Here is a 16684-nt window from a genome sequence, read left to right as displayed (position 1 = left end):
TTCTCTTGATAGAGTGCCACATAATTCTTAACTTTTCTTCATTTTTTAAAATGCATTTATCTGATTTTTCTTCAAATATATTGGTGCCAAGTGCTTTATCTTCAAGGTCCCCAATTCTGCCTTCCAGTTCCACAGTTCTGCTCCTCTGACTTTCTGCTGAGTTTTCTAATTCTGTAATTTTATTGTTAATCTCTGAGTTTCTGATTGCTGTCTGTCTGTGGATTTTTCCAGCTTGTTAAATTTTTCATTGTGTTCCTGAACAGCCTTTTTAATTTCTTCAACTGCTTTATGTGTGTGTTCCTTGGCTTGTTCTGCATATTGCCTGATGTCCTTCCTGATGTCTTGAAGAGTTCTGTATATTAATATTTTGTATTCTGCATCTGGTAATTCCAGGAAGGCGCTTTCATCTAGAAGATCCTTTGAGTCTTTGTTTTGAGAGGTTGTTGAAGTGATCATGGTCTGTTTCTTTATGTGATTTGATATTGACTCTTGTCTCCAGGCCATCTGTAAGTTATTGTATTAGTTTATGTTTGCTTACTGTATCGTAGCTTCTTGCTTGGTTTTGTTTTGATATGCCCACATGGGTTGCTTGAATGAGCTAGCCTGATTATTTTCACCTTTGAAGCTCTGACATCCTGTCACCAGATGGCTAGAGCTGTTATCAGGTATATCAGTCTAGGAGTCCATTCATTTTTCTTGTATGAATTCAGCTCAGGTGTCCAGGTAGCTGCTCATCAAGTGTGTGGTACAGGCTCTTTCCTGCAGTCTTAGAGGAGCAAGGGTGATTGATGTAGATACTGGTATTTGGTTGCAGCAGGGGGTCATGCTCTGAACAAGGCAGGGTGCTGAGAATCATCCCCCAGGTGTCTCTGAGGAAAGCGTGTCTCTCTTCCCTAGAGCGTACAGGTGGGTGAGTTCTGCAGATGGACCATGCGCACCCAAAGTTTTTGGTTGCAAGGACTGGGAGGTACCAGGTATCCTTGGACCCCTGTCACAGGTGGCTGGGTAACCTGAGTGGAGCCACCAGTCCTTAGGCCCCTGATGTGTATATAGGTAAGGACCCTGTTTAATAGGCAGAGTGGTATCAAACATCAAATACCCACCTCTCCACCGCACAGCTGAAAGCATTGCAGTCTGCCAGCAAGGGCCTATTCTCCTGAAATAGGCCCACACAGGTCCATGCAGGAGGGAAAGGTACTCAAAGTCCATGGACCATTTATGCCTAGATAGGAGCTGCTTCTGTCCTGAGCTCCCCAGCTTAGTGGAGCTGGCAAATTATCTTTTCCCCCAATTGTGAATTTATTCCTTTTCCAAAGCCAGAAGGATGGCTGTAGGTGCTCAACAGGTTCTGTCTCAGGCCCAGGGAAATCAAGAGCCACTGAGGCCGGCTTGGGGATGGGAGGGCATGGTAAAGTATATGCAAGTGCTTAACTTTTGCCAAGAGCGCTGTTCTTCTCTGGATCCAGAGATGTCAGTAGGCTGTGTGACTGGCTGCTTCTCCCTGAGGAAACTGTAGCCAAATGCTAGTACCAGCCTGCTGCTGCCACTCCTGGGAATAGTGCCTGAGGGCTCCCGGCAATTCAGGTCCGGTAACTCCTCTCCACTTCTGAACTGTATCTTCCTCCCCCTGCCACTCAGTTCGTTTTCTAACTTTGCCTTTAATGTTCAGGGCTCCTAGCTTTTCATAAAATAATTGTTTCACTTGGTTTTTCGAGTCTTTGTTGTAAGAGGGCTCACTGGAAGCGTCTGTTTATCGTGCTATCTCGGCCCCGTCCTACCAGTCTGTTTTTATCTGTCTCACGTCACTTCCCATATTCTGCCTTGTAGTTACTAATAAACTTTCCTCTTTTCTTCCTCATTCATCCTTTCTACTGTCTAGAATATAAAGTGTAGCTGATAAACTCCTTGAGGGCAGAGGTTGTTTATCTTTTTGCCCTTGTATCCCCTGAAGCCCCAGTGTCATGCCTTATAGTTGCTGGGAGCTTTATACCTAGAGGCTTTGTATAAAGTTGATGATTTGATTTGGAAGTGCAGAGGGACTTCCCTGGACATCAGACTAAGAGTAAAACAGGTCTAGGGTAGACAGGGTTGCTGCGTTGATGAGTCCACTTAGAGGGCCTGAGTTCTCCAGGTAACCCCATCACTTCCAAGACATGTGGTCTTGACAACACGCATACCTCCCTGGGCCTCTCTGCCCTCAATTCTAAGGGAGGATACTTGCCTTGCCTGTCTCACTTGGATGTTGAGAGATTCAAATGACAAAATGCATAAGAAAGGATGAGCCTATAATAATACTTTCATTCATTTAGTATTATTCATGACCCTACGAGTTGGAATAATTTAATAACTGGATTTCTTACCCTATTTAGTGGCAAAGTGTAAAAAAAAAAAAAAGTAAACCATGGGCAATTGAAACTTTTTAAAAAAGTGTTTGTCTTGTCAAAGAGTATATTAAATGCACTTAGGCTGTTCTTGGTCATTTAAGATCTTCTTGATCCATTCACTACTCTTCTGTATTACAACAGAGTGATAACCTCAGGATTTACTTAGTGGTGTTGGCTCCTTGCCCCAACACTAAATGGCATCCAGCTGTTTAAGTTTTTGAGTGTATATGCCTTTTTTTTTTTAATAGTTTATGTAGTTTTTAAATAGTTTAATATTTTTTAAGTATAAAAATTTTATTTATTTTTGTTTTGCGGAGCATGGTCAATGTCTTCCTTCAATCCCAGTATCAACAGTTACTTCTTATACTAACCTTGGAGTGCCCTGTCTTTTATTTGCTGCTTCTAATCTTTAGTGGGTTGGGAAGTAGAATAATGAAGCTTATAATAATCAGGCAGAGTAAGGATAAGTAGATTCTGAGTTCTGTGGCGTTTTGCTATGAGAAGGATGCATGGGCTTTACAACACCTACCTCAGCTTTTGACACCACTTCTATTTGTTTCCAGGTTGTCTGCCCTGCTCTGGATAATTGAGGTTGTGAGATAAGCAGTCTCCACAGAAATGAAGTATATACTGTCTCACAATTTTGTGTGTTTGTTATACCATAATAGAGGGATACCAGGGCCTCATAGAAAATCTTGTAAAGTGATTAGAAATAATTTCTAGATTATAGGTGTCTTTGTCATTTTCAAGGAGGGGTAGGTAAAATTGAGTTACACAGACCTGGGTAACCTTCATGGCTAAAAATTCACTAAATTGAACTACGTCGGGACCAGATTCAGGAGAAGGGCTTTTTCCAGTTACCTCTATCAAAATGTATACCTTCAGAGGACCCAGCAGAGACTCACGGTCCAGTATAGAAAATGTGGAATTCTTTAGACAAGTGCCTCCCTTGTGAAACAGGAGCTTCTTTCTGTTAACCTTATAACTGGCAAGGGGAGACATTCAGGTTCCATCCATTAATATCCCAAGAGAGAGAGGAGAAGCCCAGGGTTGGGGTCCCTAAAAACAGCAGACTGAATCAGTTTCCCTAGTGCTGGGCAACTATGCAGGTTCTGGGGGAGAAGGCAGTCCCTGACCTCCCTTCTCCCCCCACCCCACTCCCTCTTGGGTCTTTTGGTCACCCCTACTGCCAGTTGCTTTGCTTGAAGACGTGCTGTTTTCTAGTTTGCCATCTGTAAAAGTTGTGGAAACGGTCACCCCCATTACTATTGTTATTGTTGTTAGGTGCCATCAAGTAGGCTCTGACTCACAGTGACCTTATGTATAATGGAATGAAACATTGCCTGGTTCCATACCATCCTTACAATCATTGCTGTGTTTAAGCTCATTGTTGCAGCCACTGTGTCAATCCATGTACCTTCCAACCTGAGAAGCTCATCTTCCTGTACTATATCGGACAATGTTCTGTTGTTATCCAGAAGATTTTAGCTCACCAGGCCTTTTTCCTAGTCTGTCTTAGTCTGGAAGCTATGCTGAAACCTGACCATGGGTGACCCTGTTGGTATTTGGGATACTGGTGGCATAGCTTCCAACATCATAGCAATATTACCACAGTACCATGAACTGCCAGATGAGTGGTGGCCATTACTATACCTGTTACTATTAATAACTACCAATTGCTAGGTCCCTATTAAGTTCCAGGAAACCCTAGACACTACATAATTCTCATTCCATCCTCTTAATGCCTCTGTGAGGAGGGTGGTATTATAAATATCTAGTTGACCAGTTGCTGTTGAGTTGATTCTGGCTCATGGTGACCCCATATGTGTCAGAGAAGAACAGTAGGGTTTTCGATGGCTGATTTTTAAGAAGTAGATTACTAGGCCTTTCTTTCAAGGTGCCTCTAGGTGGACTTGAGCCTCCAGCCTTTCAGTGAGCAGCCAAATGCATTAGCTGTTTGTACCACCCAGGAAATCCATAAATAATACCTAATACATGGAATGCTGTTAGCACAGTACCTGGCTCACTGTAACATTTCCCAAGAGTATGAGTGCCACAGGGGCATGGAGGAGTTTTTGTCAGTTTTGTTCACTGCTATATCATCATGGCCTAGGATTGTACCTGGCACAAAGCAGGTGTTCAATAAATATTTGTTAAATGAATAATAAACATTAGTTGTTAGATATCCCATTTTTTACAGATTAACAAACTAAAGCTCAGAGAAGTTTAGTGATTTAGCCAAAGCACAGCAAAAGTAAGTGGCAGAGTCAGGATTAGAGCCTAGAACCACCTGGTCCAGAGCCTAAGCTCCTAGCCCTTCTACTGCCTTTCCTGAGAAGAAAAGGATGATTCTGGCAGGAATTAGTAGATGTCTGTTAAACCTCTGGGGAAGGGGAGAGGGAGGCTGTTGGGTACGTGATGTTGTGAACTGGCTGGTTGGGAAGGTGGCCTTGCCCAGGTGAACTGGAGCTGGGATGCCACAGTGGCTAAAGCCCATCTCTGACTCTCCCTCAGGCCTCTTAGCAAATTGTCAGCTGTGAAGCCTAATTACCACTGCCTAAATTTAGACAATCTTTTAACCCTTTCATTGATTTACCACCCTGGCCCTTCAGCAGATACCCTACCTCCCTCAACTGATTCTGCTCTGACTCCGTTGATTGTTGAGATATGATTCTGCAAAATAACCTCAATTAATCAAGACTAATGTAGAGAAGGAAACCCTGGTGGTGTAGTGGTTAAGTGCTACAGCTGCTAACCAAAGGGTCAGCAGTTCGAATCTGCCGAGTGCTCCTTGGAAACTCTACGGAGCAGTTCTACTCTGTCCTATAGGGTCGCTATGAGTCGAAATCGACTTGACGGCACTGGGTTTTGGGTAATGTAGAGAAATCATATATACTTAGGGTAGATTGCAAGCATATAGTTTTATGACAAGAATCTTTTTTTTTAATTGATTTTTTGTTATTGTACTTTAGATGAAGGTTTACAGAACAAACTAGTTTCTCATTAAACAATTAGTACACATATTGTTTTGTGACATTGGTTACCAACCCCATGACATGTCAACACTCTTCCCTTCTGGACCTTGGGTTCCCTATTACCAGCTTTCCTGTCCCCTCTTGCCTTCTAGTCCTTGTCCCTGAACTGGTGTGCCCCTTTAGTCTTGCTTTGTTTAATGGGCCTGTCTAATCTTTGGATGAAGGGTAAACCTCAGGTGTGACTTCATTACTGAGCTAAAAGAGGGACCGAGGGCCATACTCTGGAATTTTCTCCAGTCTCTGTCAGGCCAGTAAATCTGGTCTTTTTTTGTGAGTTAGAATTTTGTTCTACATTTTTCTCCAGCTCTGTCCGGGACCCTCTATTGTGGTCCCTGTCAGAACAGTCAGTGGTGGTAGCTGGGCACCATCTGGTTGTGTTGGAATCAGTTATGACATGAATCTTAATGGTTATCTCTTCTTTGTTTGATTTGCATGGAGAAGACATATGGTTTTTTCCCTTCCATTGGTTAAATAACTTATGAGGTTTGTTGCTTTTCCAAATTTAATTTAGAAGTGGTTTTTATCTGTCACCTATATTTAAACTTCTAGGAGTATTTTGTAATGACTTTCCAGGAGACTCATAACAGTGCAAATTTTACAAATTTATCAACTTTGTATTTAGATACTTTATCAGGCAGGGTTCTGTATAAATAGGTAACATTATCAAACTAGAATTAATGTGGAAAAAAAATATTATCTCCCCCTCCTGTCCCATGATGAGATCACATAAGTTTATAAAAAATACAGTTGGCCATTAAGAAAACCATTTTACCATTTAAACAAAAGTAATAATCTCATTCCTGATCAAGTATTTACTTAAATAAGACTCAGTCAAGGTAATTTTATTTTTAAGAATTCAGGAAAATGCTTCCCAAGGTTCTTTTATCGTGTTTGTTATTGATTTTTGCTTGTTTATGGAACTGGGGTTTAAAGGGGTCTTGGGAGATAAATATTATATACCTGCCTCAGGCAAGACTATATTCAGTTCATCCTCAAACACTAGCTTGCTCCCTTCTAGAATATCTTAAGAGATGAAAGCATCCTTAATGCACTGTTCCAGTAGTTTATTTACTTGGGAAGTTTTCCCTAATAGCTAACCTCTTTCTCTTCAGGTCTTATTCAGAAAAATAAAAGGAGCTAAGAGTTCAAAACATATATTTTTTTGAGTTTGTAAAGAGAGTTTTGCTATATAATGTTTCCCCTCAGGGGTTGAATAAATATTGATATTTATATTAGTGTTTATAACACCAAAATGTCAAAAACAAATTACCTACCCATTTCCCCCTTCTGTACTGTTGAGAAAAAAAAAAAAAAAAAACAAAAGCAGGTTATGACTCATTTCAAAGCTGTTAGGATGTGAACAAATGGTTCTGGTACCTTGTAGATGGATTTGCATTCTTAAAGCTGTGGAAACTATTTTAAATTTATTTTTATTTATCTTTAGGTGCATTTTGACCAATTTAAAGAAGCGTTAATACTTATCTTGTCTAGAACGCTATCAAATGAAGAGCACTTTCAAGAACCAGGTAAGGGCACTAACTTTTCTTCTCTATATTCCCTTTAAAAGTTTTCTAGGGAAGAATTTGGCGACCTTGAAGCATGTCTATGAAAGATGCAGAGCATCCGTCTTCCATAGATTGAATAGTTTTTTTCAGTGACTCTTCGTTTGATTTTATCATAAAAGCCTTGCAGCTGTTGAACACTAAAATGAGACTTCCCTACTACAGCAGTGTATTATGGAGTAAATGACTGGATTGTTCCTAGGCAATATGGCAGATGATGTGGCAATAACTCATTCTTAGAACTAGTAGAGTGAAGCTGGGTGGTACTGCCTTCATCCTTATTTCCTGTAAATGATATTAGATTCAAGAACATCATGGAAAGATGCAAGTTTTGAGGAAGTGCGTGAAAGAAGAACAATCTAGAGTTAATTTTATTTAGTTCTAGTGAGTCGATACCCCTCTGTTATAGACATTATCACATGATATTATAATTGCTTATCTGTCCCCTCTCACAAGTGGTTCCTTAAAGACGATATTGTTCATTTTTGTATTCCCAAGGCCTAGTCAGATGCTTAACACAGAGTAAGTATTCAATGAGTGTTATGAAATAAGACTTCAATGTTGTATTTTATTTATTTTTAAGGTACCGTCAATTATAAGAGATTGTTATTTTTATACTTCATTTTATACTTCATTTTTAAAGTATAAAAATTGCCAATTTTAATGGTAAAATGCCATTGATTAGTAGGCACAGCCTAATTTCAGAGTGTTCACATCTGATGAGGGAAAAGTGTTTTAGAATAAATGAAATATGGTAAATATTTAAGGGGAAGTTTGAACCATGTGGAAATCTGTATTACAACATAGTCTGGTTTATCAGGTCAGTGGCTGTTGAGGGCTAGGGATATAAAGTGACACAGGGGAATTTTGGGCGTGTGAAATTGTTTTATATCTTTTTTGTGGTGTGATTACATTGTAGTATGAGTTTTTCCAACACATAAAATTGTGAACTAAAAGGGTAAAATTTACTTTGTGTAAATGATGGCTCAATAAGCTCGACTTTAAAAATGAGAACATCAAAAAATATAGTCCAGTTCTGAGACTGAGAAGAAATCATTTCCATATTGTCACTATAAGGAGTCATTCAATGTGACCTATTTAGATGAGGCACAGATGGGAACTCATTTCTTATCCTTACTCTTGATCTAATTCTTCATACTAGCTTATCAGTTGCTCCAAATTTGTGTCTTATGTATGAACAGTGTATTTAGCAATATTTTGGATTCTCAATTGAGTCTCCCCCTTTTTGATAATGGCAGTTACTCCTAGCATGGGAAATTTTCACTCTGAGACTCTCCAGAGCTCTCTGGAAGCCCCCAGTGAGCCCTTGAAGGAGGTTATTGCATTCTCAACATTTTTTAGATTAGCAGTACAATTTTATTAGGTGATCACTGCCAGACATGGATTTTTGTTCTTATAGGTTCTTACATTTTATTGATATTTTTACTTTTTTAAGGTTGTCTCTCATCTGGATAATAATAATGAAAGATCTGGGAACCCTGAATAAAGCAGTGATGGCATTAGTACTGGCAGACATTTTAGTTAATATGAGCATAGGCCACACAGGCATAAATTCAGTGTTCTTGTGCGTGCTGATAATGTGCTTTCATGTGGATTTGAAAACAGGCAGCCCTGCTGCCATTAGTCCACATGAGCCCTCTACTGCCCTTTCTTCAACCCCTTTACTGTCGCCTTCCAGAAAAATTGTCATCATAAATATACAGATTCTTGATGACTACAGATGTGAACAGTGCCCCCTAGAGTTGTGCAGGGTTGGGAGCTAAACAGTAGGATGTGACAGACAATGGCTGGCTAAGCTTAGTAACAGCCAGAAAGCAAAAGTTTATAACTCCAGCTCCAGATCGTGGTTTCAGGGTTATGCGTGTGCCTCACTGCTGTGCAGGCAGGGACCACTACATGAACAAGTCTTCCAGAACAACATACAGAAGGGACTTGTCTAGCTTGGCCGTGTGCTCCATCCTTTGGGGGGGCTGCAGCAAATCTTCGTTACTGTGGTGCCCCAATCAGTGTAATGAAGCAGCAAAGGACTTATTATTGATGGCATTTCACCCAGCATTTATGTGGCTTCTCTAACGTTTGCCCTGGCAGCATAAAAGCTGGGACTGGGTTGAGCCTATGCCTGAAGAGAGCCTTATCTAACATATGGCTGGGAGTCAGCCCTTCCTCCCACATTCCCCGCTTTTTCTGTCTTTCACCCATCTCTCCGGGGCCTCTGCAGTTGTTCTTGGGATCATGCAATTCTTTCCACTCAAGCATTCCCTCACCCACTCTAAAATGTGACCCTGCCCCTGCTAGTTGTCTGGCTTGGCTGGCAAGAGACAGAAGCGGCAGGACTCAAATACAATATATCAGAGGCCACTTGAGTTCACTCCTCTCTTACCCTTAATGAAAACAATTATTACTTAAATCATAGACCATAACATTTTGAAAAGTTCTATTGTGGTAAAATGTATATAGCAAAATTTAATAGTTTTTAAGCATATAAATTCTGTGACATTAATTACATTTACCAGGTTGTATAACTAAGACTATAGGGCTAGAAAGGACCCTGTCATTTTATTGATGAGCAAATTGAAGAACAAAGAGGGAAGTAGCTTCATTGAAGTCTCACAGATAGTGGCAGAAGAGGATACTAGCACAATATCATCAAGGGATGTGATTTAAAGAGGCATTAGTTTAAGGATGTGAGCCTTCAAATGGATGAGCTGGGGCACACCCTGTCCTTAGTCAGTACATGCTGACCAAAGGATTCTGACAAGTGGCCAGAGGCAGCAAGAAGGAGCAAGAGCGGGTTTCACCTGATCGTTAGGACAGGGAAGCCTGTGTCCATATCCTCAATGCTATTTGGCTGCTCAGTACTTAATTCATCTTCTACCATAAGAGGCTGGGACTGTGGTATTTTTGTCTTGACTTTTGAAGTAAATGGACCTGGTAGACTTTGAGAGGAACCCCATTAACCTGTTGCCATCGAGTTGATTCCAACTCATAGTGACTCAATAGGATAGAGTAGAAGTGCCCCACAGGGTTTCCAAGGCTGTAATCTTTATGGAAGCAGACTGCCACATTTTTCTCCTGTGGAGTAGATTCAGATCGCTGACCTTTTGGTTAGCAGCCGAGTGCTTAACCACTACACCACCAGGTCTCCTTTTTGAGAGAAAAGCTTACCCTTAAACTATGGAAGGAGACTGACAAATTAGAAGAACAGCAGTGCACAGCATTAGAACTGAGTGGGTCGTGCACTGATATTTCATAACACTTAAGATTTTAATAAGTTAAATACATCAGATGCTGTAATATAGAAAAGCCAGCTTGATATGGTGGAAAGACCCTTGAGCCAGGAGTCAGGGAACCTGAGTTCCAATCCTGGCTCTGCCTCTCTAAATGGATGACCTTGTGATTCTAAGACTCTCAGGAGAGTTTTTCCCCTAAAAAGAAAACAATAATATAAAAAATGCTGAAATTTAGAAAAGGACATAACCACTGTGATCTTTGGTCACCTCATACATAAAAGTAGTTGTACTGGAAGACATTTAAAATCTCTCTAAGCTCCAAAATTTGATTATTTGTCTCCTGATATCTGAATGACAAGTGGACAGAGGAACTGTCATTGTCCGGTGACAGTTAATACCTAATGACATTATCCAAATCCACCAAAAAAGCTAGCTTTGTGTTTCTGGAAGATTTTATCTTCATAAATTGACTCTATAAAATCTTGCTTCCTAAAGGACAAATACTCACTATATTTCATATTTTCATACTTCTCTAATAAAAAGGCACTTATGTATGAATAACACAAACACAAAGCTCTAATGGAATTTGAGAGGCGATGGAATTAAATGAATTATTTCCATAGTCTTGGGCTCTACCTTTTATAACTTCTCTGGGGTAAAATTTTATTTTTTTAAGATTGGGGGTATGGACGTGATTATTTGCAGCATCCTTTTTAAGTCTTGTATTTATGATTCTAAGACTCTCAGGAGAGTTTTCCCCCTAAAAAGAAAACAATAATATAAAAAATGCTGAAATTTAGAAAAGGACAGAAAAATGGATTGAGGGTAGAAGGAGTCCCTTATAAATTCCAAACTGATTAGCATTGTCGGTGGCATCCTGCCCTTACATCTACAGTGTAATTTTTAAATGATTTTCCTGGAATAGGAGAAAGATAACAACTTTATTATTATTTATTCAGTTCGCTGTGGCTTTGGATGATAGGAATTTGTAATGGAAATGCTGGCATAGGCCCTGAGCTGCATGGCATCTGGATCTGCTCTCCAGAGATTTTGTCCTCGTTTGATGCATCTTGCATTAGATTTCTGTTCTGTAGATGTTAGCATAATGCAGGAGGCCCTTTCTTTCCCTGGTGTGGTTCACATGAAATGTCTCTCCTTTGTTTATCGGTGAGGGAAAGCACAGGCTTGGAAAGAAAAGCCACTTCATTAAAGAGCTAGGACTAGGCATAGTTTCAGTGCAGGTGATTTTTTTGGTAATTTTTGGTAACAGACCTTCTTGTTTCCAGGAACTGCCCTAACTTTCTTTTCCTTATATTTTGGAAAAAAATAAATATAATATATCCTTTCACTCATTTAGCGAATGTGCATTGAAGCAGGTCCTATGGCCAGGCCTTGGGCTACATCTTGACTTGCAGTGATTGAAGATTTGTGTTTGAAACTTAAGTTCAGAGGCCTTGAACCAGGTGCTGAAGTCTGGATGAGGGCCCAGTTTTTAGGAAGTATTATACACAGAGTTCCTGGGTGATGCAAATGGTTAACACGTTTAGCTGCAAACCAAAAGGTTGGCAGTTTGAGTCTACCCAAAGGCACCTTGGAAGAAAGGCCTGGTGATCTACTTCCCAAAACTCAGCCATTGAAAATCCTATGGAGCATTAACAGTGATAGAAATATCGCATTGATTATGAGTAAAGTTGCACAGCTGATTATTGTAATTGCTGTCTATAAATTTTACACCTGTAAAAAGTTGAACTGGCAAAAGTTGTGTGATAGATATATTTACCAAAAAAAAAAAAAAGAGTAGCTGCTGAGTCTGCTTATGTACAACCAGAAGCCTCATGGAATTTGGCTTCTTGGTTTCGAGGCTTAGGGTTATGGTTTTGTGGGACATCCCAGTTAATTGGCCTCATAACATGTTTAGTGCTTCTGTTCTACCTCCTAGTGTGTTGTGTAGTGTCTGGGGTCTTAAACGTTTGCAAGTGGTCATCCCAGGCACAGTAATTGGTCTCTATTTGCCTGGAGCAACAGAGGAAGAAGGAGAGTCCAGAATAGGAGGAGGAAATGGAATGCGTGGCTCATTGCCTCCATGAACAACCGCCTCTTTTGCCATGAGACCAGAAGAACTGGATGGTGCCCGGCTACTATTACCAAACATCTTGATCAAAGATTCTGTAGGAGAATCTTGATCAAAAGGGGGAAAGTGCAGAATAGAATTTCAAATTCTAATGGACTCCGGACTTCCTAGAGCAGTGAAGGTTGGATGAACCCTTGAAACTCTTGCCCTGAGGTAGTCTTTAAAACTTAAACCAAAAATATCCCATGAAATCTTCTTAAAACCAAACAGTTGTTTAGCTTAACTAGTAAAAAAAAAAGCTCTGCCTTGAGCATTATACTCTTTTAAGAACTGTCTATGTGGGATCAAATTGACAACAGCATCTTGAAAGATTAGATAGGAACCTTAAAGGGTAGTGAATTTATGTCATTAGGGAAAGAACAACTCAGAAAAGGAGGGTGAGAATGGTTGCACAACTCGAAGACTATAATCATTGTCACTAAATGATATATAACACCAAACAGTTGCATTGGTGTGTGTTTTGCTGTGTAACAACAACAAAATAAATAAAATAATTAAAAAGAAAACCCTATGGAACACAGTTCTATTCTGACACACATGGGGTCGCCATGAGTTGAGATTGACTCCATGGCAACTGATAATGCACAGATGACCCAAGAGGCTTGTTTTGTTTTCCTCTCAGTTGAGTAAGGTAAGAACTTAGTCCCCTATTCCCTTGGTATCTATGAGATGCTAACAGTGAGGACCAGAAATTTTCTGCAAAAATTAAAACAAAACAAAACCACTAACCACCAATAACAACAAAAGAGGGTGTGAGGAGGTGTTTATAAAGTCATGGGGAATTGGAAAAACTCATACCCCGCTGGTGGTCATGTAAAATGACAGAACATTTCTAGAATTAAATAGGTTTGAAAAACTGTAAAAATCCCTTTGCCCAACCAATGCCGATCTCAGATTTTATGCTACAAATAATTACAAGTGTGCACAATGATGTGTGTATAAGTCATTTAAAATAGTGAAAAAAAATTATATACAGCAAGTGTAAATATTTGATGGTATATTGGTTTTGCAAATTGTGATGTATCTGTGCAAAGACTAAGGAGCTATTAAATTGTGCTACAGAAGAAAAGACTGGCACAAAGCCAATCTTTAAAAAAATTATATGTGGAAAAAATACTGGGGTTATTTAAAATTAAATAGGGCTGATGAGAATTTTGATAATGAAAATGTTCACTTGGGAATTGTGCAGACATTTTAAGTTTATTTCAACTCCAGTGGGTGTATAAGGTTTCCAAACAAGTGACATGAAGGTGATAGTTTTCTGCAGGACGTCTTGGAGAATCGGTATGCCCTTCACGTGAGCTCATTGAAGGGAAAGGAGACTAGCAAGGAAGAGAAAATTGGGGCAAAAATGAGATCAGAGCAGTTCCAGTTCCTGAAATGACAGCCTGGCTAATGTCATTTTGTCAGACAAATCAGCCCTGGAGGCTGTCACACCATCTTGGGCACCTTGGAGAGGAGTGTTAACCTTCCCCTCAAGGCCTCCCTCTGAGTCAAAGCTAATCAGGAGCCACCCCATTACCTTTGTGTCCAGAAGCCCCTGTGTTCCACAAGGAGCATCATTCAGGGACTGGTGAGAACTGGTGTGAAGATTGCGCCTAAAATTCTGTCACTGGATGATGTCAGAGGAGAACTTGGAAGTCCAAATTGAACACCTGGATCTTGTGGGGAGATTCCAGGAGAGAGGAGTCATTGCAGAGCTTGGCGCTAGTGGCCCCTGGAAGCAGCTGCCTTGTAAAGGGCTGTGTGCATACTGAAGCATGGGATGATGAGGCTGCTTGCCCATGATCTCCTGTGGAGGCAGGGAGCACACTGGGAAGGAAGAGGAATAGAGGATAATGGCAGAAGGCTTTCCTCTGATGTCTTTTTTATGTTGTTCATTCTCTTTTGGCCTCTCTTCTCCTTTTCCCCTTTCTGTACCCTCCTTTCACCCTACCCCTGGCCTCTTTCCACATACACCCTCACCAATGTCCTCTGTTCCCTCACTGGTCTCCCCCTCCACTCTTCTCCACTTCTTGGCCCCCCATCTGTCTCTTTGGCCCTCCTCCATGACGTCAACCTCTCTCCTCTCCCTCCATAGCCTCTGAGTGTCTGCCCATCTCTTTCTCATGGTCTCAATCCATTTCTTCTCAGCTTGTCTGTCTCGTCTCATCTCTTTCTTTCTCTGTCTCACTCGGTTTCTCTGTCTCATTCTCTAGTCTCTGTCGGTGTCTATGTTTGTCTTTCTTGGTCTCAACTGTATCTTCCCTTTTGATTCTTTCTCTCCATTTTTCTCTTATTTAGAATGAGGCATGACTTTGCACCATAACTGGAATTTCTCCGTGTGTAGTGGTGCATTCTGAATGAGCAAGGAGGTGGGGATGTCCAGTGGAGCTGGGGGCATGCTCATTGGCTGCGTGACTGCCCGTTCTCAAGAAAGTTTCCTGGGGGTGCTTGTCTTGGGTTTTGCATATACATCATTTTTAACCCCTTTCTATTTTCAGATGGATTTCAGAAACTGTGAACTTGGCAGAAATGTATAAATGGCCTCAGACAGGTGTCACCTGTATGCTGCAGTCCTTTGGAGGGTGGTGGTATCTCTGGGAATGGTTTACCAGCCTAGTTAAGTGGGTCAGGAGGGGAGTAGAAAACCAGGGTCTGTATGAGCAATTCTAAAATAAGGGTATTCTCCCCCTGAGGACAGGATTTTATTCTTCATTTTTGGAAGTGTCCTCAGGTCATTTTGGGGACCGGAAGTGTGAATCAATAAATGACAAACTGTCTATCTTCTCCTCAACAGGTACAACATAATGTTTGCCTATGGCAGGTGTTTGATAATGTTTAATAAATATGAGTTAAAGGGCATCTTTGAAAATCTCCTTTACCTTCCTGTGTATGTGATGTGGATGCCACTTCACTCCAGATCCTAAGTTTGTGATTTTTTCAAAGAAAGCATTTGACTGAATAACAGTATTTAGGCTTCTGGGTAGCTATCTCAGCCTCCTCCTGATTCCTCATTGCTTGGTCTTTGGCTGTCCATGTGGAGGGTTTAGGAGAGCTGAGAGTTGCAAGTTGTGATCTGCATCACACAGTGGCTGGTGGTTAGTTTTAAGAGAGAGTAAAACATGCCCTGTGCTGCTTGGTCTATAGTTGGGGAAGCTGTGTTTCCACTGCTTTTGGGAAGAGAGCTAACTGGGAGAGGTATGGCGTAGGTGGCTATTTTTCCATCCAGTTTGGTCTTTTCGAGTGACTGTTCTGCCTGACATTGCTTTTCAGTTTTCTTTTTAAGTGAAACCTTCCTGTTAAAAATCATACATATGCATGGTAGTTCATCCTGATTCTGGTACATTATCACAGCTCTGGATTGTCTTTTCTTGGGACAGATGAGAGGTAAAGAATGTGGTATCTGAGCATCCAGGCTTAGCTTAATTGCTAGGGAAGGAAGGAATAGCATGCTTCTTTCCTCTTGTGAATGTCCTGATCACAGATTTTTTTTCTTTTTGGTCCACCTGCTCTGTAATTGTCTGTTAGTTGCTTCCACATTACTCTAGCAGTCTTAGGGGGATTGAATGAAGGTTTCTCTATTGTCCCCTACTCAAGCCAAGTGTTTGGTTTGTGGAATAAAGCATTAGACCATCTACACTTGGTCAGGTAGAGCTGCCTCACAGCCACGTTGCAGTAATTGGTGTTTTCATAATAAGCTCTCTAGGGATGGTGTCTGAGACTCCTCTAGGCAGGCTGGACTCATCTGCTTTCCTTCAAAGCCCCCACCCCCTTTTTTTTTTCTGTAGCGGTGCCAAATACAAGAAATGGAAAATGCGAAAGAAGGGAAAATGACTTGGAAGTTTGACAATCCAGGTAGAATCATAAATATGCTTTCAAGGAAAGAAGACACCTAAAGCAAGGCAGTTCTTTATATATTGTTTCACTGGCATTTCACTACCTCCTTGGAGCTCATGATTGAAGCAGTTAACTTAGGCGTATATTAAAGGCAGCTGTGTGATGTAAACAATGTTATTTCTAAATAAACCAGGTAACCTCATATTATCTGACGTGGGTAAAATTGCTCCAGGATGAAACCCTAAAATATGCAAGGTACATTTGGGTGTGCTCATAAGATAAATAAGCTTTGCCTCAGGGCCTGCATTTTTGCAACTCTTCCAGCGGACATGGTAAGAACGATGTTAGGCATTCTTTAATTTGGGTGTACAAGATCATCTTTAAATCCCCAGTGTTGTCTCTCCCTTTTGATAGGCTGCTGCTGCTATTGTCTTCTAAAGCCCTGACTGAGCTTGATAATGGGAATGATAGAATTTTCACATGCTTAACAGAAACAGTGGTT

The 16684-nt window shown here is 40.7% G+C and overlaps 1 protein-coding gene across 7 annotated transcripts in view; it reads left to right on the top strand.

Moving 5' to 3' along the window:
* Positions 1 to 16684, top strand: part of NIN (ninein) — a 116793-nt gene that overhangs the window by 27514 nt on the left and 72595 nt on the right. For all 7 annotated transcript variants that reach the window (XM_064292460.1, XM_064292458.1, XM_064292459.1 and 4 more), the window contains one exon: positions 6864 to 6945. In XM_064292460.1, the coding sequence (XP_064148530.1) occupies positions 6864 to 6945 (82 nt within the window). The remainder of the gene's footprint in view (positions 1 to 6863; positions 6946 to 16684) is intronic.

This window comes from Loxodonta africana, chromosome 10 (assembly GCF_030014295.1).
Source record: "Loxodonta africana isolate mLoxAfr1 chromosome 10, mLoxAfr1.hap2, whole genome shotgun sequence".
Classification (NCBI taxonomy): domain Eukaryota; kingdom Metazoa; phylum Chordata; class Mammalia; order Proboscidea; family Elephantidae; genus Loxodonta; species Loxodonta africana.
This window is presented reverse-complemented; position numbering and strand designations above follow the sequence as displayed.